This window comes from Lepisma saccharinum, chromosome 1 (genome assembly GCF_977018435.1).
Source record: "Lepisma saccharinum chromosome 1, izLepSacc3.1, whole genome shotgun sequence".
Taxonomy (NCBI): Eukaryota; Metazoa; Arthropoda; class Insecta; order Zygentoma; family Lepismatidae; genus Lepisma; species Lepisma saccharinum.
This window is the reverse complement of record NC_139229.1, coordinates 200,341,970-200,366,691: the sequence shown is the minus strand read 5'-3', so window position 1 is coordinate 200,366,691 and position 24,722 is coordinate 200,341,970. Positions and strand designations below refer to the sequence as shown.

At 38.1% G+C, this 24,722-nt stretch overlaps 1 protein-coding gene across 2 annotated transcripts in view; it reads left to right on the top strand.

The window, feature by feature from the left end:
* Positions 1 to 24,722, top strand: part of LOC145978240 (uncharacterized) — a 50,114-nt gene that overhangs the window by 12,454 nt on the left and 12,938 nt on the right. Inside the window, exon 2 of one of the 2 annotated variants that reach the window (XM_083110723.1) lies at positions 10,094 to 12,847. The exons of the other annotated variant lie outside the window; for it this stretch is intronic. Within the exon in view, the coding sequence (XP_082966849.1) occupies positions 10,094 to 10,185 (92 nt within the window). The 3' untranslated portion in view covers positions 10,186 to 12,847. Of the gene's footprint in view, positions 1 to 10,093; positions 12,848 to 24,722 lie in introns of those variants that run through there. 2 annotated transcript variants of the gene reach the window in all.

Genomic DNA, 24,722 nt, shown 5'->3' with positions numbered 1-24,722 from the left:
AGCGTTCCCTGACATTTGGTACGAGACTCGGCGGAAAGCGGCTCGGCATCGGCGCTTGTCTTTCCCGGTGAATGGGTCCGCGACAGTCGCTTATATTAAACCTCGTAAAAATGTTTAGAGTAACAGGGTCAGTTCTGAATAAAAGAGGAAAGAAAAATAGGAAAATAAAGTATACAAAGACAATCCGCACACCATCCGTGAGTTAAAAGAGAGTATTGTACGAAAAATCGGGAGAATTACAGTAGACGAACTTGCACGTGTAAATGTCAATTTCCTTCGGAGATGCCAGGAATATGTTGCAGCAGAGGGACATCATTTTCAACACCTTCTGTAGTCAAGGTTAGTACACAATATAAAAACTGTAATTTTAATAGCCGATTCTAGCGACTGTCGCTTACCCGTTCACCGGGAAAGACAAGCGCTGATGCCGGGCAGCTTGGCGCCGAGTCTCGTAGCGAATGTCAGGGAATGCTTTGTAGTAGTATGCTTGAAAGTAGGAAATGTAAAGGTTTTTTTTATTATTTTTTTTTATTATTTTTTTTATTTTAACATACGTTCAGTGTGAAATTCACATTCAGTAAAAGCAAAATAAACATTCAATACACAAAAACCTGTCTATTTATCGTCCGAAATCACAGAGCATCCCAAAATTATCCGAACAATTTGTTCAGGGAGATTTAAAAAAGCCCTGTGAACAAAATAACACCGTTTTATTTCCCACCCCAGCACTAATAAATCATCGTTCTTGAAACAGAGATGTCCCAAAGTTTAATATATATTGTGCGGAAACGAAAAATTGCAATGAGGAGAAGTACAAGTTACAGTAAAACAATAGGTAAACAATGGTAAACCAAATAAATATAGATATAATGTAAATATGTACTGTATTTGTTCGGTTACATATATATTGAGACAAATCCATGAAGAATTACATAATTATTATAGTAACTCCATGCCTCTCCCGTATTCTGCCCGTAATTTTCCAGGCTTGTTCAAGTACGTTACTACATATTACAAGAAACTGTATAATATGTTTCCTGCCTTTCTACCTGAAATCTATTCCCTGCTGTCTGCTTTTGTTTTTCTACCGTCCCTACTTTTCATAGCTTCCAGGGCCTTCTTGCCTAGCATGCCTTGGTCGCGAATCCCACCCTGCAAGCTTGTTTACTCTGGTGGACCCGTCAGAAATATTTTTCCTCTAAAACGAACATGTGTTTCTCGTTCGGTGACCAGTAGACAGACCTCTTCTCGCCCCTCCCCCTCTGCCCTCCGCGACGAGCCTCGGGTGGCTGTAGCAGATAGGCAGAAATTTAACATTACGCATATGGGAGAATTACTTTACTGGTTCTCTTGGGAATATCAAACTTCCGATGGCGGAAAAAAAACATATGATGGGGTAGAGGATCCATTGAAGATTATATTTTCAGAAGGAAAATACAAAACTCCCATTGGTTTAGCCGTAACTTGAATTTAAAGTGGCTCCTCCATAAGGAATACATGGCATTCTGTAAATACTAATTCATCATATTTTTCAAAGACCGTATAAGGCGTAATAATCAACTTAAGAAATCGCTTCCACTTGCCAAATGGGGAGAAATTCATACTCTTCATTTCTGGCGGAGATCTTTGTAGTAGCATTGCTCATTCCGACGATATTGGAATAAATGCATGCCTGGTGCGTTATTGTCCCTCCTCCCCTTAAGCGAAGCTCTTTTTCGCTACAAGTCATGGAGGAGAGGGAGAGAGAGAGAGAAGAAAGTCGTCAAGGTTATTTTCACGAAGAGCATTGGCCTCCTGGAGGGAAGGAACCAGAGGAGGGCTTATACTTTGTCGAAACAATGCTTTTTGACATCATTATGCAGTGTCACCAACCCAAGTGTTATGCAACCAAGAATGTGATTTTGTTTAGCTTTTGACCCTTTGTTACGCATACTGGAGTCTTAAAGAATTCTTTAGGTCTTTTGCATAAACAATGTTATCGTCGGAGCTCCCCGGTGGCGTAGTGGTAACACGCTCACTGTATAATCAAGGTGTGCCAGTTTCATTAACCGGTGGATGCATATTGTGCGATGGTACGGATTCCACTTTGAACTGTTCAATTCCGATGAGTCGAAGCATCAAGTGGGCCTAAAAAAGAAAAGCTGTGACGATCTCACTAACGTTTTGATTCATTGTTTAGTGTACGTCACTTCCCGCGTGTGTTAGCAGTTAGTCACACTAATCTAAATCGAAGTTAGCTTCACACATAGGTGTGTCTAAATTCTTTAAAAATGCATTGAGTATTGAGGAACAATGTGTTTCTACCTACGCTGTAAACGAAACTGCAAGATCACAACAACCATGGACAATAAAAGTAGACTGTGTTGGATTGTGTAAAGTGATCGCAAGCAGTGCCGGCGAGTAGTGGGGACATAAGGCGGCAGTTGCCTCCCACCCCACTTTTTGCCACCTTTGCTCCCGCACTAAACCTTATCTACTAAAGGAAAGTAAAATGTCCTCCCCCCCCCCAGATTTGGAACCGAATCGCCGCCACTGCTCGCAAGGTTACATAATCACAATCTGTAGCGCCTTGACGCGACACCAGACACTTACTCTTGTTTTTGTGTTCCTTGTTGGTGAGCTAGCGAGCTAGTAAAATGATTTTCAGCGCATCTTCTACTTGAGATGGATCAGTAGTGCTATTGTTGTTATACTTTATCTATCAAAATTCTGTCTGGATACATTTTTGAAGCCAGAGAAACTATACCAGGGGCACCTTAATTTTCTTCCGCACCCCCTTCACCACCCCTTTTTCAGAACCTATGTTCAACCGAAAACGCTAACTCTTATAGTGTCATATTATGTCATGCCATCACATTGAGCACCGAATGTTAGGTATTGAAGTGAGACAGCTGTTCTTGTCTCTCCAGTCCTTCATATATGTCGTCGGCCTCCCTTGAACAAGCTTTTCTTTCCAAATTTCTAAACATGTCGTTGTTGTGCTAAAATGAAGCATGTAGCTAGTATTCTTCTGTTTCATTGGCATATTAGCATATATGCCTTCTAAGAGTTGATCAGTACTTGATTTAGTGACTAAAGCATGCGTATATGTTTCATTTTCCTTTACTTTCAACATCACGCCCCTTAAATTTCATTCCGCACCCCCTCAGCACCCCTAGATGATTAATCTTGGCACCGCCGCTGAACTAAACTGTGAGAAAGAAAGAAGTTCCTGTAAACAAATACACAAGTGGCTTCTGCGAAATCCTATTGATTGTTCCAATGGTAACTGTGCAATATTCTTGCGCGTAGAAATATGCATGTGATGAAATCGTACCACTCAACGTAGCTGCTATCTTGTTGTGGATATGTTATGAGTAGACCTCGGATTTTTATGTTCCTAAAATAGGCTTTAGAAATCCTAAAGTAGGTTCGAAAACCCTAAAATAGGTTGTAAAAATATTAAAATAGGTCATAAAAATCATAAGTAAGGCTGGAAAAATCCTGAAGTAGGTTCAAAGAAACTTAAAATAGTTAAAAACTCCTGAAAAATGCTGATTAGGTATAGTCACCGGCAATGAAAATAGGACACTTATATCCTGAAATACGCACTACCTTGCATAACGTTATGTGTGTTGTCTAACCCTACGGCGAAGGCAGAACTTACCATTGGAAATTTGCTATAAATCCACACTTCGCCGTATAGTTAGGCAACAATCTTTTTCCATGTTATCCACAGTCAAACTCCGCAATTTTGTCTGTGGGATAATCTTATATGCTGAAAATAATATTTTAACAAAAACATAGTCAGTGGTGCAAACTACGATGCTGAAATGTTAGTTTGTAAGGCGTGAATGCCACAAAGCACCGAAGTGACGCGAAAGTTAGCAAGACCACACAGATCAGACCACTTTGGACTGTGCAGGTAACAGTGGCACTAGACATTTTGCTTTGTTTCGAGCTTTGCAAAATCACCATGGACTTGGAGGAAGGGAAATCGACAGAGTACGTTTGAAACACGTTCGTCATTGATTTTTTCGTGAGCAAACAAAGCAAGTGCCTCTGTGTGGCATAAAGATCCTGTAAACCTTTAGAAATATATAGAAACCTTTTTAAAAAGGCTTGATTTAGGCGCATAAACCTAAAGTAGGTTCTAACAAGCAAAATAGGTTTTTAGGCAGTATAAAACTTCATCAGTTGTTGCGTTTTTTAACGAGACACTATTATTTCTTACATACCTGTAAAGGAAAAAAATAGGTTAAAAACCTAAAATGCGAGGTCTAGTTATAAGCTGTAGAGCAATGTATTCATGGGCAGAACAAGACCAGAATTAACACATAGTAAAGGAACTATTTTTCGGGAAGTCACGAGGGTTTGTTTACTTTAATTTCGTTACGGTGGATGAACATATCTTGACACGAGTACCCCTCTAATCCAGAGAAAAGATCGCATCAATAAGGAGATTTCTTCGTAAACTTGAAAAAAGAAGGCCCTCACTCCCTCCCTGGGCCAATTTGCATTCGTATTGTTTAGCGCATGCGTATTGTTGCGTACACGTAGCTGCAGAATAGAAAAGGCCAGGGGAGGATGGAGGCAGCGGGTTGAACGGTCGACTTCAAGGCAATCTACTGCGTGGTTGTTGTTGTTGTAGGGGCAAGAGTATGGGAAGATGTATCGTTTGGAGATTGTAGCCAGCAGAAGGGTTTTTGGGGCGGGGGGAAGGTACACTGGAAAGCCGGTAGGCGTGACTGAATAAGGCAACGTGCAGCGTAGGTAAAAAAAAGGGGGGGACTTCACCTGTTGCTTCGAGGCATTTTTAAAGGAATGGTCGAATATTCATGTACCAGGAGGGTTGGACGCACGGAAGAAAATGTGTTTCTCGAGCACACGCCTGTGACCCCAAGTCAGATGACGTAAACGCTCATCTCAGAAAGTCGAGATGAGACTCTTCCACGAAGTCCATGAGATTTTTGATTATATCCTACCACTTGTGTGTAATTGCTATTTTGACCTCGCCAGTAGCCGCCGTTTGTTGTTCCCTTGTGATCATGTGAGGAGTCGTCGTGGTCGGTTATCTTCGGTCTATTTGCACATGCCGGATTGTTTTACGTCCACTTTATGCTAGGATAGGCTAATTGGAACGTGACCTACAGTTTAAAGTTGGGTTTGAACCACTGTGAAATGAGCGGCGTTGACTGCAAACATAGGTAATGCCTGAATCACACGATGCTAGATGTTCTAGTTGGACTTGAACTAGTTGTACCGTACTGCCTCATCTGCTATTTTCGCCTCACACGATACTCCCGTACTTGTCGGTATACTTTTGTACCGATAAGACATTGCGAAGAGCTAACAAGCTAAAAATATGGACGAACGATTTGAATAACCTTGTAGGAAGAATAACTACTTCAGTTATTAAAAATTAAAAGAAAAGTATGGGCTAGAAATTGGCTGAAAAGAAAATATGTTTAACAAACTGTACTCAACACGGTTTTTAATGAACTCTGGTATGTATACTGTGTTCATAATCATACACGAGATTCGCAGGATTCATTCATAAAAAAAATTTTGTTCAACATGAAACGCTGATGTAACTTTTTTATTTCTCATTTACCTGCAAAGGAAAAAATAGGTTTAATACCTAAAATCCGAGGTGTAAAGATCATTTATATACCACAATATTTAGAGCAGTTCTTATGATAAACACAATAACAAATAATAACAACAAACTAACTTGTACCGAAAACTTTCTTTCCAGAAAAAAAAACACTGAAAAGAATAATAAATATTTGTTTCGTTTTGTCGGAAGCAAAGTGACTCGTCGGATCCGGTGTGCGGCTGGCCTTAGAACACAGTCTAGTCGTCAAAACCAGTCCATCATTTCCAGCCATGTAGTCAGTCCAGCGCCAACTAGGGCATTCCTACTGGAAATCCAACTCCGTGTGATTCGGCACTCAAGTGTCAACATACTTACCAATTAGTCGACTCTGGTAATTGCGTCCGTGAATGCGAACAAGGCTCTAACTTGCTGGTCCCACAAAAGGTCCTTATGTGTGCAGATGGTGTCTCCATAGCCGTAACCTTCATATGCAAATTAGTCTTCAGATAATTGTTATTACTTGTCATGATTTGATGAAGTTGAATTTTAAGTCTCCATTTTCTTTAAATTCCTCGCAAATTTTGTTAAATCCTTGTATTAAATGACAGATGTAAATGGCTTAAGTGCTGACAAATCCATAATTTCATGTTTCAGTTCAATATTTATACATCCCTCTCCTTTTGGTTCCAGTTTGCATAGGACGCAAATACAAAAATTGAGAAAAATCCAAGTAAGTTTTCTCGATTATATATTCTTATATTCCCAGAATAAGCACAACATTGGGGTCTTGTATAGTTTCCAGAATCCCAGTGCATTTATTACAGATTTTTACATATTTGAACTTTTCCCCTTCCATTCAAATGTTCAGCACAATCCTGAGAATTATCCAAATCTGATTTACAAGTAATTTATAGAGGCACTGTGACTTAACTATGCTTCTGTCTATGATCTGTCTTCTATTTGCAGCGTATCGTGCTGCAAAACCAGAGGTCCTAGATTCAAGTCTTCGGGAAGTCTTTTTCGTGTTTGAACCAATGTCTCTTTCATCAATACACCATTCGTTTTCGGCCCCTCCATGCCCCAATTTTCCTATAAACACACACAAATTGCAGGAAGAATGAAAGAGGACTGACTGCAAGGGCTACAGCCGGATTGCGCACACTTTTCCGGTTTTATCAGTGGTATCTGATAAGCCGTTGACAAGCTGTCACAATGTACAGGATTGCGCACAAAAAAATGAGGTGATGTTGTCAGATGTAAACTGTTCTAAAGTCGTTCTCACTTCTGTTGTGTTTGTTTGTGTGTGTGGACTTACACGTGTTTTTGCTGTGTTTTGCCTAACCTAACCTATCTTTACTTGCTACATTTACTGGTCAAATTATATTTTTTTATTTAATCCTTAAGAGATTTACTATTTTATTTCTAATTTCTCTCTCTCTTCTTGTCTAAAGAAAAAAAAACAGTTTTGCGCACAGACTTTAAAGCTATCAAAGTGGCAACGTTCGATCAAAATCTGTGCGCAAAACAGATCAGTGAGATTTGTGCGCAATCCTGGATCTAAAGTGTGCGCAATTCGGTTGCGGCGACTGCAAGAAAGGTAGTCCCTTACAATATATCTGTGTACGCCACTGACTTCAATAGTGTCGAATCGAGCTAAATATATGCATTAATAAGCTCAGCTCTGTATGAAATTCGTACAAATACTTCCCTACTTCCACGTACGTACCAGTCTCTGAACAGAGATGTTTGGAATTTTTAAACTCTAGGTTTATTTCATGTGCTTCACACAGATGAGTACAGATGTCCGTCCCGCTTTGCGGAAACTTGGTGGCGGGTTTCCTTCGTTTTTTAAAAACAAATCCTGAACTTCTTAGCTTCAGTTTCCGTGCCACGATAAAATCTGAGGAAAATGGGAACAAGTGTCAGCACAGAAGGTGCGCAGCTGGCATATGAGCGACCTTCAATGAAAACACCATCTGTTGAGTCTTTTTTTATATAGGGAGGGGGGGGGTCATATCGAAACCATTCTATATAAGCTGCTCTTGTTGGCATGAATCGAGCTGAAATTTATCGGCATTTTCTATCTTTTGTGTAGTGAATTTTGTTTCACTGACCCAAAATGTCGTTTAATTCGGTTAGCACATTAGATAGGGCCTCCCCAGTGGCGCAATGGTAACTTCGTCGCCTTGTAATCAAGGGGTCTCGAGTTCGATATCCGTGGTTCGAATCCTTCTGTAAACTTTTAGGTAGGCCTACAGTCTCGATTAGCCTGAAGTAGATTAAAACTAAAAAGTCAAAACAGCATATTCTCTATTTGGTTATTTCACGCCACTTTTCTGCGTATTTAGATCAATCGCGGCCATGAAAATGAAAATGATTTGGTGGAAGGGGAGTATAAAGGTCCATGCTTCACTTAGGATACGAATCTAAGACCATAACAAAAAATACTGTATGTAACATCACACTTAAAGAAAATCGCTGAAGTTCCATTTTGGTGTTATATACATACACAATGAGTCATTTACATAACTAGCTCGTATTTTTTTCAAATTTAAACCACACGAAATCAGAATAAAATTACAGAACTTTGTAATATGAATTGATGGGAGAGACATTGATTTATTCTATTCTTTAAAGAAAGGCACCCGTAGGAATTTTTCCGGCCTTGTCCACGCATAAAGCGACTCCGGAGCTCACTCAGTCTCAAATCAATGAGTACCTGGCGAGGTAAAGGCGGCCGGAGCGTGGTGCTGTTCACATCACCTCCAAAATGGCCGAGATCAAGAATGTGTGAGACCCTACCCCCACACTCCCTAAATGTGCCTTGTTTACGGCACGATGCTATATACACGGGGAACTTTTACCTTTTACGTATTGAATATTTTGAGTTGCATTCATGGCTGCTGCATTTGAGGGCTCCCCAATGGCATATGTGATCTTGAAATCGAGGGGCCCCGGGTTCGATACCCGGTGGAGGCACATAGTTGTTCCGATCACACTTTGAACCGGTTAGTCTTTCTGTGCATAAAGTGGACTTAAAAAATAAACTCAAGCCTTTTGCGATTCCTGGTGAATTTATCGTGGTGTCGTCACGACGCACAGTTTGAAAACGCGTGATCTAACCGACAAAAGCTATCCATACCTTCGCCTCCCACTTTTCAAATTTCTGCTTATGCAACCACACTCCTAAAAACACTAGTATCTGAATCTTAATCTTTATTTGCACATACTGGACATACGGTTCCGATAAGGTTACAAAACATTGTTATCTGAATAGACATTACTTGAGTCACCAAACGCTCTGTGGGAGTGTACAGAGTACGTTGATCCTTAGAATAATACTTGACCTACATTCTGTGTTGGCACAGCTGCATGCTAGTAAACATACGACGCAAAATGGCCCAGCTGAGTATTTTCGCTTGCAAGTGCTACCATTAAGTTCTGTCCTTTCACCACCTGCCATGCACTTTTGCAAGATAGTGACTTTGATCGAACGTGTCCCCTTCGATCAAAGTACTGGGCATTTTTTCCATATTCTCGACAAAGGACTGAATACGTAGAGTAGGGTTTGGCCGCAGACGTGTATGTGTTGGAGAGGGGGGGGGGGTGTACACGCACACACTATATACAAAATAAAACGAACGGTGTTTGGTCACCCGCAGAAAATTTTCTGGGGGAAAGTTGTGTTGCAACTGTTGCAAGGAAGTGTTTTAAGGGGGGGACAGAAAAAAGAATGAAAAAAAGTACTGGAGAATGATAGAAAGAAAGAGGATTAAAGAGACAGGCAAAAGAGAATAGGAAGAAGAAGAGAAACAAGTAGGAGATGGGGATATGGAGGGGAGAGAGGGGGAACAGAAGTAAAGGCGCGAAGGAGAAATAGGGAAGTGAGTGTGATACAGAAAGACCAATGTACAAGATAGGCAGGCAGAAAGAGTGAGAAGGAAGGGAGAATAATAAGAATAAAGAAGAACGGAATGGAAACTAGAAAAAGGAGTAACTAAGAAAAGAGGAAGTAAACATGAACGAAGATATACTAAAGCTAAGAAAAGAAGATCAAAAGCTAGAAACAAGATGCAACAAAATAGACAAGAGAGTTATAAATAAAAGACAGGGAGGAAGTATAAATAGAACCCCTTCCCCCGCACACACACACACACACACACACACACACACAATATATCAGTCTTGTTACAGTTTTTTTTTTTATATCCTCTTATTGGTTGGCTGTAGTCACATGGAATCACCCATCTTTGATATTGTATCTGGACATTCTAAATATGAGTTCAGTACAGTGCTATGTAAATATTGATTTCTAAGTTTCAGAAAATAATTTACGATCAGTAAGTCATAACTACAAGAAATATACAACTCTGTCAGGTCAGCTTGTGTGTTCCTTTCGTAGCATATTTTTCCACACTAATTATAGTAACCTATTACATTAGTTGTATTTTACTTAGTATTTATTGACATAGAGATGAAGAAAAATGTTTTTATATCCGTGCATCTTCTTTTCAGATTTTCTAAAGACGAGGAAACGGCCAGGACCAAAACAGTCCACAACTTCTGAACCTCCGCTTGTGAAACAATCTCGGACGCAGAGAAGTTAGTTGAAGATAAGGGGACCAATTTCACCAATATCAGATCTCCTTCAGTTGCAGTTGTACTGTAAACTTTTTTTTTTGGTTGTACATACGGTTTATGTACAAGTGTTTTTTTGTTGTTATCAGATATTAATGTATTTATTTTTGTTTCGCTTTTTCTGATCTCCGTGGTTTATTTACAGTTTGCAAAGCTAGGATATGTGGATACGCTTTTTGAAAGCATGGTTATGGTTTTGTTGGTGTGCCCGCCATTTTTGTGACGAGTCGGTGTTTGCATCACGTATTAACACTCCCAAAGGAAAACAAAATGAGAAATGCTTACAAAACTTGTATATATGTTTATATTATATAAAGAGAGGAATTTAAAATTTATTGCTTTGTATATCACAATTTCACAGCTTGGATAATATAAATTTGTTAAACATGACTCAAAAATATTAAACGTAAATGCAAACATATGTCGCTAATTTCTTTAAAATAAAATCAATTTACATCACAATGTTCAATTTGCTACTACAACCAAAATTGAATTTTGCTTGAAAGTTTTTACGTTAAAATGCATGTCTGGAATAAGATTGCCATCTATTTTTTGTGAGTGTGTATGTATATATTACATAAATATATATGGATAAGAGCTTCTCAGGGTGTCTGTGTATTTTAATAGATTTGTCATAAGTATGGCGTTACACACAGTAAAGTTTTTTGTATTGTACAGAAAGATATGAGGGTTATTATACTCACTGGTAGTATGGTTTTTATTTATTTTTCTGTAATAGAGGAAAGTAATAATATATATACATATATATAAATAAAATATTGCAAATGATATACGAGATAAAAAAATCTTACGTGTAAGCAGAGAAATGTACTCTATTAATAAGTATAATATGGTATGCAATATCATGATAGTTTTTTGTACGGGACTTGTTTATGATGCTAAAAAATATAACAGCAAACTTTATTCAGGGGATGCACGAGATGAAAATAATAAAATGCACAACCTGTAAGTTGAGGATTTGCTGTTTATTTTTGTAGAGCTGGTGTTCTATTTACTTGTACATATTAATTCTTACCATAACTGTTCTGTTGTTAATGGTCCATTTTTTCATCCATGGGAACTCAGTTTAATCCAAAGATTTTTTTCAGTACAAACTACTCAGACCATTATATTATTTTAATTATTATTATTATTATTATATTATTATTATTAACAGAAAGAATTTATAAGAGTACAGAAGCAGGTTGTACAATGAATTTGGAAGTTAGAAGGACCAAGGTTCTAACACTAATTGGCAGCTGTACAGATGGTTGTTTGTTTGATGTATTGTTGTTTGGCGGAACCAAACCTGTAAAGTCAATTTGAAAAAGTTTTTTTTTGAACCAGTGAAAATGAAATGTTTTCCCAGTGTGTAGTCTCGTTGCTTTAATCGCTCACGTTGATTAATTTCGTGTTTTATGTATTGACAACTATGCACCAGTTGCTTCCTGCAAGCTCAGTTTTATATTTGATTAGAGTTTGTGATTGGTTTTTTGTCGAAAAAAAAAAATGACTGTATAATTTGAAATGTATGTTAGGCTTATGCTGATGGCACTGGTACCATTTTCTAATTGGTTTCTAAATCACTGGAGGGTAATGGTGCTTACTAGTTTAATAAAACCCACACACCATTACGCTTGTATACGAACAAGTTATGGTTACAAAAGATGCTTCCTGCAGACAAATTTTTCAAAATTGATTTCATAATCCTTAAATTTGACAAAGACAATTGGAATCATTGTTGTATTTTATGGAAGGTATAGCTTGTTACAGATAAGATCATATCAGTGTTTTCAAATTATAATCATGTTTCACACTTGTGGGCCTTATTACACTTTACAAGATTACATCAAGTTTTGTCATCAAAAGGTAACTGTGAAGTATGCCATTTAAAGATCGTTTGAACATCACAAATTATTTATAGCAATGATTCGTTCATCAAAGTTCAACTCATGCCTTCCATATCACCACAGTAAAGTATCTAGTTTGGGTTTATAACTGCTGATGAGATAATACTGTCGTATTTCAAATTGATGCTCGACTGTTTTCAAAATTTGTATAAACTTGAACATTAAGATTGTTGATTTGTGTTTTACTATACCTAAGAAATACTGTTTATTATCATGGTTTTACAGTTACCATTAAATAATAAGTCCTATTACTAAATGTCAGCATCAGAGTAACCTTTGTCAATCTACAAGCCAGCCATAATTCTCTCCAGTGTCTTTCGTATGAATTGTAAATTTGCATTTTAAAGCAACTTTGAGACAATACAGTGACTTTTTCAGTAATGACTGAAGAAAAGTAACGTGTTCTGAAATTATGAAAGTGTATTGACTCCGGTTATTGAAGTAAAGTACAGAATGAATTTAAGGTACGTAGTTCGCAAAATGATTTTCAGCAAGCATGGGATGTTAAGATCTCGAAAACATGCTTCAGTACTCCTTTTTTTTGTGTGTGTGCCTAGAATTTTTAAGCACCTTTTTTTCTTAACGCCTGTGATGTATTACTCATTGATCTCAAAAAAATTATTATTTTTTGTATGATGTTTCATAATTAAAAAATTGTAAATTGTTGTATAGAAAAAAGGGTAAAAAGTACTGGAAAAAAGAATAGAGAATAAAGCTTCTTTTGTTGCAAAATATTTTTCTTTTAATTTTGTACCTAAAGTATTGGAAGTCATTAATATTTGGTAGTTGTTACAATATCTAGTTCATTGTTTTGTATTGGTTGGAATCCCCAGTTTTCAATATTTGATATATTTATTGTGTGTAGTTGGGGTGAAAACTATTAATACTGTTTCCAGCTTTCTTGGCTAACAGAATTTTGTTTTTTGTTGTTTTCCAAACAAAATAAAATGATTCAGCAGTACCAGTATGGCATTGTGGTTGCAAGGAGATGATTTTGTCACTTGGGTGGAGTTCTGAGTAGATGCGGGAAGCTTGAACGAAAATGTTCTCATGTTCATAGGAATCAAGACCAATAAATGAGCATTACATCTGACTTAAATGTTACAGTGGTGCAATATGGATATTAGTGGCATTCCATGAAATAATGGATGCTCTTTAAAACTGAATATTCCACTATGCAATTCAACATGAATTTGACTCAGTCTGCAATAAGCCGTGTACTGCAGTCATATACCAAACTCTTAATATTAATTAGTGCAATTAGTTCGACACATTGTGATTACTTACATATCACATTAAATAGCACAAGCAATATGGTACATGAAGTGACATATTAGTAATAATTGCAAAAAAAAAAAAATCTCCTGAAACTGTGAAGAATGCGAGATGCAGGCAGGTTTGGATTACTCTGAACTTTGCTTTAAAAATGCAAGTTAGTGTTTATATATTCCAATCCAATGTGACATTTAATGTATTTCTGATGCTGAGTTTTGCTCACGTTCGTCATGTGCGTTTCTCTTGTGTTAATTTATTTTCCACCTTCGATTTTACATTATAAGTATATACTTATCTTTCAGTAAAATATCTCCCATAAACTTCTTAGGTCCACACTTAAGAGTTCAATGTTTTGGAAAGCAGTGCCGAAAATATGAATAGTGAAGAGTTCATGGCATAAATACAGGATTTTCTATATTACAATACATGCAATACAATTCATATGATATTGATTTTAATACGCATATATTTATGGCACCATTTGTTGAAATCATTAGCAATTTTACTGAAGTATTGTATGTTTTGAGTTGTCAGTTTAAATTTAACATTTGTTGAAAAACCCTGTCATTTCGATGAATCTCTTCATAGATATTTGTACTTTCATCCATGAATCCCTCAACCTCTTTTTCGTTCTTTCTTGGAATGCTTTGATTTTGTACAGGTCAGTTCTTATTACCCCAATGATGTTTCTTGCAAACTAACCTGTGTTCTTACAGAGGAAACCTCAGTATACTTATTCATCGTTAAGGAATTTTGTATGGAATAGATGTCAATTTCACTAACCAAACATTGATTTAATTGCATGGAACATTTCAATGTTTCTAAGTTGAAGACAACTCAGGACCCCCAACCAAAAAATAAATAGATAAATAAATTTTCATGATTTAACATTTGCAGACTTCACTTGTTGCAATAGCTACTGCACATTGGACCTGCGAAAGAATAAACAGGTACTGAGTTCCAGACTTGATGAACAAAATTCCCTAGGTACAATAAGATTGTTATAGTTCGTACGTAGAATGAGAACAAAAAATTGCATCTTATTACACAGAATTGATTGATTGATTGAATTAGCGTTTTAAGTTCACTTTATGCACAGTAAGGCTAATCGGTACTGGACCAACAGTTTAAAGTGGGATCCAAACCAGTAAGTGCTTCCACCGAGTAACAAACCCAGGGCGCTACCACTGCGCCATCGGGGAGGCCGTTATTACACAGAAGAAAATAACCTTTCATACTGCAACAACATGAAGCTGCCAAGTTATGACCCTACTGAATGGAGGGAGACTTTTTATTGATACTTTTTCGAATCGTCCTTAACCCTTAACTGACACACCGAAAAAAAGTTACACTTAAGACATACCTGGGTCCCTGTGACCCAGCTTTTTATATATTTTTTTCTGTGCCGAAAATTTGAAAATACACAAAATTTGTTTATGCCGTCTTGAAATGTGTTTATTGGTAGTTGTAACAAGAGTATGTAGATATGATAAAATATTATATTCACACTGAAACAAATAGATATATTTTGATAAATGTATTTACTTCATGACAAAATATGTACATATAGAAATGAGTGTACATGAAGAACTATTTGCGTCATTCTCTCCAACCTTCATATGTGAGATAATGTGTCGGTAATTAAATATTAATTAAAAAATATATGAATAAGAAAATAACACAACTACAGTTTGACCAAATACCATAAAAGAAATTAGATTTGTCAGTATGGCTGCCATATTCAGCTTCGTCTACATCTTCTACATTGGCAGATTCATCTTCATTACCATCTTCCTCTCGCTTTCCCCTGTATCTGATTCATGTTCACTAACCTCTTATTCACTATCAGCACCACTGATACTCGCGAATATCTGAGCCTCGTGTCAATTTTTCATACGAAAAAACAAACAAACTCGGGGCTGCATTTAGGAAGTCAGTGATCACAATGAGAAGTGAATGTCAATTATCGGTTTGCTCCTTTATACAGCGTCGCTTTTCTGCCACTTGGCTAATCTAATGAGGATAAGTGATGATTGGATGAAATTGATGAAGGGACACTCACAAGGAACACCCATGTCTAGAGTTACCAGATGACAAACTTTAAAAAAATAGGAAATTTTTAGATTTCATAATCTAAAGAAGAGGACATTTTGAAATGCAGCACTTCGAATACAAGTTTTGTGTTTACTAGTGTTTTGGTGAGCTTGTAGATCACACACCCCAGTAAAATAAGTTTACACCGTTTCAGTATAACTAACTATAGGCCTCATTACAGGCAAATGTCTGAATATTCTAATAATTATTTACTATGCTGGTAGTATTATACGGTTGTGAAACTTGGTCTCTAACTTTAAAAGAAGAACACAAATTGAGAGTTTTTGAAAATAAAGAATATTTGGACCTAACAGAGATGAATAAACACGGGAATGGAGAATATTACATAATAATGAACTGCATAAACTATCTTAATTCTTTGTTGGAAGAAAAGTTTCTTGCCTTTGCGCTTGCAACTGAGAATGTTGTATTTCCTTACTTTGAAATTTACCACTGAAACAATATTAACAATTATTTACAAGTACAAAAATTTTGTTACGAATCTTGAAGCTGAAGCGTTTGTCTATCCTCAAAAAAGAGGACATTTCCCCATTTTTCTAACAACCCGACCGAAAAAGAGGACATGTCCGGGTAAAAGAGTGCGTCTGATAACCCTACCCATGTCCAGGCCGCGATTCAAACCCGGGAACTACGGGCATAACCGAATCGCACTTCTGGTGTAACTTTGGGAGAACAGAATCGAGAAGTATTTCCATCCCACAAAAATTAGCGTTCAGGTCTATTTTGGTAAATATTTGTTATACTTGAGAAATCTTGAAAAAAATACTATTTTTATTGTATTGGTCCTCAGCTCCCAGGAGGTTAACAAAGATACCCTTGACTTCTAAATTTTAATAAACGAAAATTTGGGGGAGCATGTAGGGTCTCCCTAATGGCGTCCTCGCCTTGTAATCAAGGGTCCCGGGTTCGATACCCGGTGGAGGCACATAGTGGTTCGGATCCCACTTTAAACTGTAGGTCCAGTCCCGATTAGCCTTACTGTGCACAAAGTGGACTTAAAACACCAATCAATGCAATTGGGGAGCAAGTGCCCACGCCAAATTACGCCTTTGCCGGGAACCACCACTGGTGGCGGTGTAGTCGATTTGAGGTGCACGCGGTTACGAAATAATTCCTGACCGCCTTTGTCAATAGTTGACCGAAAGTTTGTAGATTCGTTTCGACAATATATTCAATAAATTCCCACCTTATGAGGAACATTTCTTCGATTCGCTTATTTTAAAGCGCGAAATGGGGTCTTTTTGAGAAGAGCACCCCACCCCACCCTTACCTGCACAGCGACAAATTGTGCAACACAATCAAAATGTCATTAGTGCAGTGTTAACAATGTACGAGGCATCATTTCGGCGGCAATTTCTTAGGTAGAAGTGCCACCTAGGTGGAACCATTGTGGGCGTTCACCAGCCTTGGGAGTCTAGACAATAGAGGAGAAATGGAACGCGTGTATTCCAGGAAAGAATCACGGAAAGCCCACAGCTGGCATGAAAGGTATCTGTTGGAGGAACCTCACACCAGGTATGAACTATGCGCTGTTGTTTCCTCTTTACGAAGAATCGGCAAAGTGTTGCCTGAGCATGCTGGCAGAGCGTGGGCGAAACATCAGCATACTATCGGCAAATGTCGTGTACTACACCAGGAAATGAGTACATTGTAGTAAAGGCTTCTGTAAAGAGTTTCTGGTTTCCGCAAGAAGTTTGGCAACGTCTTGTACTTCACTTCCCAGCTGGCGAGCTGGTTTTTGAATGAATGGCTTGTAGGTAGGTAGTTGGTCAGCTGTTCACAGCCCATGCAGGTGCAACAATACCCTGCACCTTCTGCTTAAAGGGGGTTGGGGGGTTATCCAAGGGTAACTTAAGAAATGCCTCCCCTCTTCTTCGGAGCCCAAAAGGTGGATAAAAAAAAGCGCGGGAAAATCATGGAACATATGTTTCGACAAAGACGCACCTGGACGTCTACGTGTTTTTCTCAGACCAGAGTGTTTTTGAAAGTCGTCTTTTCGGGCTTTCCAGAAAGTGATTTCTTGGTTCGTTTCAGAGAACTCGAAGCCGTCCGTTCGTACCAAATAATGAAAAGAATAATGAAAGAGGATCTCATACTTGTGGTCTGTCTTCCATGCATTTAAGAATCGAGAACAAGCTAATCGGATTTTTGTTAATATTGGAAATTGAAATGAACATTATTTATTTATTTATTTATTTATTTATTTACTCACAGTTTCAGATACAGTCTTATTTGGCCATTTTACACTGAAACAACATAAAGTAGAAATAAAAAATAACAAAAGATAAAAACAATAACAAGATGGGATAGATTTACATGTTCTTCGTCAGTAATATACAAAAATTACGTTCTGGAAGGAAAATATCTACATTCAGGGGAAGTTTGTTGTAGATTTCTGGGAGCCTGTAAAACAAGGAGCGCTATAGAAGGGATAGCCTAGTGGTTGGGTTGTGAAAGAGTTGCAGGTTGCGCGTTAGCTTTTGGGGTACCCTAAGTATGAATTCACTGATTAGGAGATCTGTTCTGATTTTGCCATTACAGTATTTCCAATAAGTTTAGCTTACAGTCAGGAAATAACGAAACATCTAAATGTAGTGGTGAAAATTATTAATTATAAGTGGTGTTGGAATTTTCAAGACCTAAAACCCCCGGAAATAGGCATTTATGGCCTGAAAAGTCCATAAATAGACCCCAATACATAAAACATATGCCTTAACAACAATATTGTAGTAATAAATTATTTCCTTCATGAAGTTTAAGAATTACGTAAGATTACGAAATAGTCTAAAAGTATCCAACTGAGTTGCCACCAAAATGGTGTCACTTGACAACAAATTGTGTAGCAAAATACCAAAGATGGTGCTAAACAACATCACTAACACTAAAAGTAAGTGTCCTGTACTCCTGTTACCACACCGCTTTGGGTGTCTGTCAACTCAGTTGCATATTTTTAGAAGGTAGGATTATTTAATTTCTTCCGGGTCTCCCCGATGGCGCAGTGGTAGCATCATCGCCTTGTAATCAAGGGGTCCCGGGTTCGATACCCGGTGGAGGCACATAGTGGTTCGGATCCGACTTTAAACAGTAGGTCTAGTCCCGATTAGCCTTAATATGCATGAAGTGGACTTAAACCACAAACTTAATCAATCAATATACTGCAATATTGTAATATAAAATGTCTATAAAGTCAAACATTTCACCAGCTCTCATTTAGGGCCGAATCACATGGAATTGGATATCCAGTTAGTTGGCGCTCAACTGGCTCCCTGACCGGAAGTGATGGCTGCCTGGCTGGCTGATTGTCTGGTTTTGAGGAATAAGCCATGTACGAATTTCTACTGGCTTTCCTCAACTGGATTCTGTGGAACACCCAATCACAGCAAAGTTTGGCCATGTGAAGATAATCTGTTTGCAAAGGAGAGTTTCTTGTCTGTGGTTTCCGAGTTTTGGCTGTTTTTCTTTTGTTTCTCGATAAAAAGGGTAAGGAGATGACGCCGACATATGCCACCTTGCCTATCAAATATAACAATATTGCAAGTTTTTGTGCCTAACATAACAATATTTCAAATTTGGTGCCTAGAATAACAATCTTCCAAACTTTTTGTTTCTGAGGAGTGTAGTTAAATCAGTGTAAAGTACAGGGTTGCCCCCCCCCCCCAAGGCTGTGGACGCATTCGTCCGAAAGTTGTTCATCAAAATCCCCCCCCCACCCGAAAAAGAATTGTTCATCATATCCCTCACACACAAATGAATCGCTTACTGCAGAAAGGCAACTAGTCCAATATTTACACTTTTTTTTGTGATGATAATGGTTTGTAATACGTAGCTCAATGGATCGTTTACCACAGAAATGACATCTTTCCGCTCGATAACAATGGGCATGGCAACGCCTTCAATTTTCCGGACTATTCAACTTGTCCCGGACTATTCCCTGTCTGCAGTAATTGAGATTTTGTAGCGAAATGTGGACATGTCGCCTTTCTGCTGTAAGCGGTTCAAATATAGTTTGGATAAATACACAGTAATTGACTTTTGTCTGAATTACGATAATTTTATTTCATTTTTTAAAAAATAAGTTTGCGAAATACGTAAGCTTTAGACAACAAAATCTAACAGTATTTTGCAATTATCCAGTCAGTAGTAGCACAGGAACACATGAAAGCGAAACAAATCGTGCCTGAAATCATCCAACACTAAAACTGAAGTCCGCACGGAAGCTTCTACCGACCGACTCGCAACTACCACGAATAAAACACCAGACATTGTTTACCACTGGCCGAGATGACAACAATCGAAAGACGCATGACATTCAAAACCTTTCATTGCTGTTTAAAAAAAAATAATCATAATATCACGGCTCACTTTCATGTTTGCTACAGGAAATAGTATTCTTGTGGAAGTTATTAAATCATGAAGTAGATGCTGAACATCTAATAATAACTAAAAATCAATAACAAGTCAATTAAAAAAACGATCCGCATTTTTGTGTGACGAGCGTTGGTAGCTAAACTATAAAATTTGTCATCCCTAAAAATTGCCATGACGCAGGCGCGTCATGATTCCCCCCTGTTGGCACCCCTGGTAAAGTAAACTGTAAGCTGACCTAACTGTAACGCTACTTCAAATATTATTATTATTATTATTATTAATAATAATAATAATAATAATAATAATAATAATTGCTGTAACTTGTGGCCTGTAAGTCACAGAAAACAATATTTTTTGTTTTGAAGTATCGCTACAATGTCACCATTCGAATTAACACTTTCCAGAAATCTCAGGGATTGATTGCCATGTCTGTCCGAAAATCCAGATCCGTGAAATAGAAAAATTGTGACGTCTTCTTTACCGTAAGGGGAGTTTTGGGCTGCATGATGCTGGAAACACAGAATGCAGTAACCGCGAAGTGGTACAGTCAACGGCAAAGATAATGGTAGGCAAATTGTCCACCACTAATTTCATTACTTTTTTATTCTACTTCCTGTGTAGTTTTAAGGAATGAAACTGTGTTGGTTCGAAGCAGGCATTGTTCTCTGCTTATTGACGTCATTATTTCGATTAATTTTCATCACATTGTGTAATACAGAACGAATGAAAATGGTGGTGGACGATTCGCCTACGGTTTCTTTCGCCGTTGGGTGTACACCGTGGAGTGACTTCCCAGAGTTGATCAAACTCTCAAAAACATTCGTCCATGCTCAAGGGCAGACACTTAATTCTCTTTACCAGGGTTGTTAAAGGACCAGAAACCAATAAATTCTAATGGGTTCTGTTGGGTTCCGCTGCAGGACCGCAACCTTTTTCTCGCACAATTTAAATTCGGTCCAAGTTGCGTATTGTTACATTGAAAAAAGGTTCTTGGACCATATTGAAATTGATGCGGGAATTAAGGTTCCTGGACCGAATTGAAATCCATTCTGGAAAAAAGGTTCCTGGACCGAATTGAAACACTTTACAGGTAAAAAGGTTCTTTACGGTCCAGAACCCATTTACGCTTGCTGATTTTCTCTCCTGGACCGGAATTGAATTTATTTAAAATTCCTGGACCTTTAACAACCCTGCTCTTAACACTTGCTTCACTATCACGGCGTTTTTCTTCGTCCCGCTTTCTGGATTTGGTTCATTTCCTGAAATCTGGCTATCGCTTTAATGCATCGTTTCTCAAACTATGGGGCGCGACCCACTGCTGAGTCCCTAGGGGGGCGTTTGCTGGGTCGGGAAGGCGGGCTCGAAAATTTATTTCCTCAGTCTTAAAAACCTATTACAATTAAATTACTAAGATATATTTTTCTAACCATTTAAATTCAGCCTAGGTTGCACGTAGTCTAAACCCTCTATTTGTGTTATTTGCGCTCTTCCATCGCACATTAGTTCGGTGAGTAACAAAGAAATGTTTTCAATTCCAGCATGTGTGTTTAGTTACATGTTAGACTGGAGTAAATTAGTATTTTAAATTACATACAGTAAACCCTCGTTAACACGAATCCCAAGGGACCGAAAAATCAAGAGTTCGTGTTAAAGAAATTCGTGCTAACCGAGGACTCAAATTTTATTGTTGCAATACAGTTCTTTCTACACAATGCACCACGGTCTACTTCCTCTAGGATTATCAGTTTTGTTTGCAGATCTTAACCTGTCTGCTTCCTCTTAGCCATGACTTCCGTCTTACTGCTTGCAACTTGATGTTACCCGTACTGGCTATGTTTTAAAGAATAGAAAAAACGCATCTGAACACACTGTTGATCTGAATCTGTTGGTTGCAATACTGTATAAGTTGATTGTTGACAAGATGATAGAGATTGTTGAGTGATTTCTTACATACCTAGCAGAGGAACGACAGAGGAACAAGAGAAAAAAAATATGAAAAACTTTGAAAGTTCGTGTTAAATGAGATCTAATGACGCAACGAACTAAAAAACAGTTCGTAATTCGTGGTAACCGATAAAACTTTCTATAAGATATAATACATCCCTGCCGGGACGAATATTTTGTTCATGTTAACCGAGTGTTCGTCTTAAGCTAGTTTGTGTTAACGAGGATTTATTGTATTTACTTTTGTAGAATGAAGTATGTGTAATTTGTTTAACCAAGCGTAAAAAACTACTTCTGAAAGTACTCGATGTTAGCAAAAATATGATTATAAACTGTGTGCACAGCCCTGCAAGTAATTCTGCCGGTGCCCATGCTTACGGGTCCCATGGAGTGTAATATTCTTCAATGTGGGTTCCGCACTGAAGAAGGTTGAGAACCACTGCTGTAAGGTCACCCCTTACAACCCCCCCCCCCCCTTGTGACTTGGATCTTGGAGAGTCTGTGAGACCCTGCCAGCCAGCAACACCTCGAAACAACAGCTCGTGTTCACCAAAAGAGAAAGTTCATGTGTCGTATCAATGAATGACAAATATTTATCTCGTTAAATTAGGGTCACAATATTTTGTTTCAACACGTTCTTTCTTCTAGTGTAAAACATAAAATATCTGGGGGAGGGGGCTCTAGCCCCTTGTGCTCACCCTCTGGTGGCCGCTTTGTAAGCTTTGTTCCTGTAACTAGTTTTGCACTACGCGAAAAAAATGTAACATTTGGCTTGATATTGCAAGCGACAGACGCTGAAGGAGCAGAAGCGACAAGGACCATTGACTATTACTTACTTATCCGGCACTACAGTTCTGGATGAACCTATACCTCCCCAATAACAGCTCTTCCATTCTTCTCTATCCTTTGTAGCATTTCTCCAATTTCTAAATCCTAGGATTTTCAGATCGTTCTCCACATCAGCAGTTTCATGGTATTTTTCTTCTCCCTTCCAACTTGGCACGATTAAAACCTCTTTGTATCATTCCTTTCTACATTCTCTCAATATGTCCAATTCATCTTAATAGATTTGATTTTACAAATCTCAGTATTATCTTCCATTTCAAATACATTTACTATTTCCATATTATTGCGTATTCTCCAGGTCCATACATTCTTCGTACTGTTTTTCCTTTGAACACACGTAGTTTGTTGGCATCTTCGGCACTAATATTCCAACTTTCTGAGTCATAGACTACCACTGGTCTGATTAGTGTTTTGGATATTTTCATTTCTGTTGATCTTGATAATAGTTGGAATTTTAATAGTGTGAGATTTGCAAAGTATGCTCCATTTTCTAACATTATTTTCTTTGCGTATCTTTACTAATTCAATTATTATTAAATATTCCTTAATATTGTGGTAATAGCACACTTGCTTATTTCATGAAAGTTTAATGAATACTTTATTTTAGCAGATACGTCTATATTTTAAAATTTACAAGTATTATTAATACAGAACATGCAATTAGTTGAAGTTCAATATCATAGTAACGAAACTGTTAATAATAAACAATACTAATAATAATACCGGTAGGGTCCTAACAAAGCTTAAGGGTTCAAAATTTATACCCATCCCCTTGGTCCTGTCAACAGTTTGAAGTTTTTGGTTGATAGTTGACCGTGTCCGAGTCTGCAAAAGAGTTCACCGTTTCCTGTGCCCAATTGTGGTACAGCCCATTCGTCCGTTCAAATTGTTTTTGTTTACAGAAGACCCCTTTCACTTGCCATGCAAATGCGAAAAGGCGATGACCCTCCTTCTTAGAAATTCGCCAGATGCAGCAACGTGGTTCCTTCTGCATGCGTAAGAAGAAAAAATACGTCGCAAAACAAGGCACCTTGCATTTTCAACACGATAGCATCAAGGTTAATCACATCGCGTTATGTATTTCCGGCAGGTGAACCCATTTGTACAGGAAATACAAGGATGTCGTTGAACTTCTGCAAGAACCAAACACCAGTTGGTTCTTGAGTGTCGCTAAAGAGTGTGCATTGCATCTGTCGCACTGCTTGATGTAAGAAGTTAGCAAGGGTGGTGCCAGGAAACTTTGATCGGGTGGTCAAGCATGGGAGACAGCAAGGAGGGCCACATGACACCTGAAATTAGGAAAAGACTTTTTGTCGTATTTTTTTTGGCTTTGTAAATTTACGCCCTCCCCAAAAGAGGAACATAAATTGAGAGTATATGAAAATAAAATCCTTAACAAAATATTTGAGCCTAAAAGGGATGAGGAGACAGTTGAATGGAGAATATAGAACTGCGCAATTTGTATTCCTGTCCAGATATTATTAGAATAATTAAATCAAGAAGACTTAGGTGGGCAGGCCATGTGGCGCGAATGGGAGAGGAAAGAACAGTTTAAAGGATTCTTGTTGGGAAACCTGATGGTAAGGAAGGCCAAGACGAAGATGGAGGGATAACGTTGAGATGGACCTAATGGAAATCGGTAAGGATGGAAAAGATTGGATTGATCTTACCCAGGATAGGGACAGATGGAAGGCTTGTGTTGCTGCAGCCATAAACCTTCGGGTTTAAGAAGACTAGAGAGTTAATTACTTAATTGAAAAGCTGGAAAGGTACCCATATGCAACGGTCGCGTCCTTGCCTGTCTGTCTGTTCGTACGTTCGTGTCAAAAATCTGCTACAAGAGGGTAATGGTTCTATGGTTCTAGAGGAGTTTATGGTTCAGTTTGAGTATTTAAGTCCACCCTATACACAGATGGGCTAATCGGGACTGGACCGTTAGTTTAAAGTGGTATCCGAACCATAATGTGCCTCCACCGGGTATCGAACTGGGACCCTTGATTGCAATACGATGACGTTACCACTACGCCATCAAGAAGGCGAGACTTGGA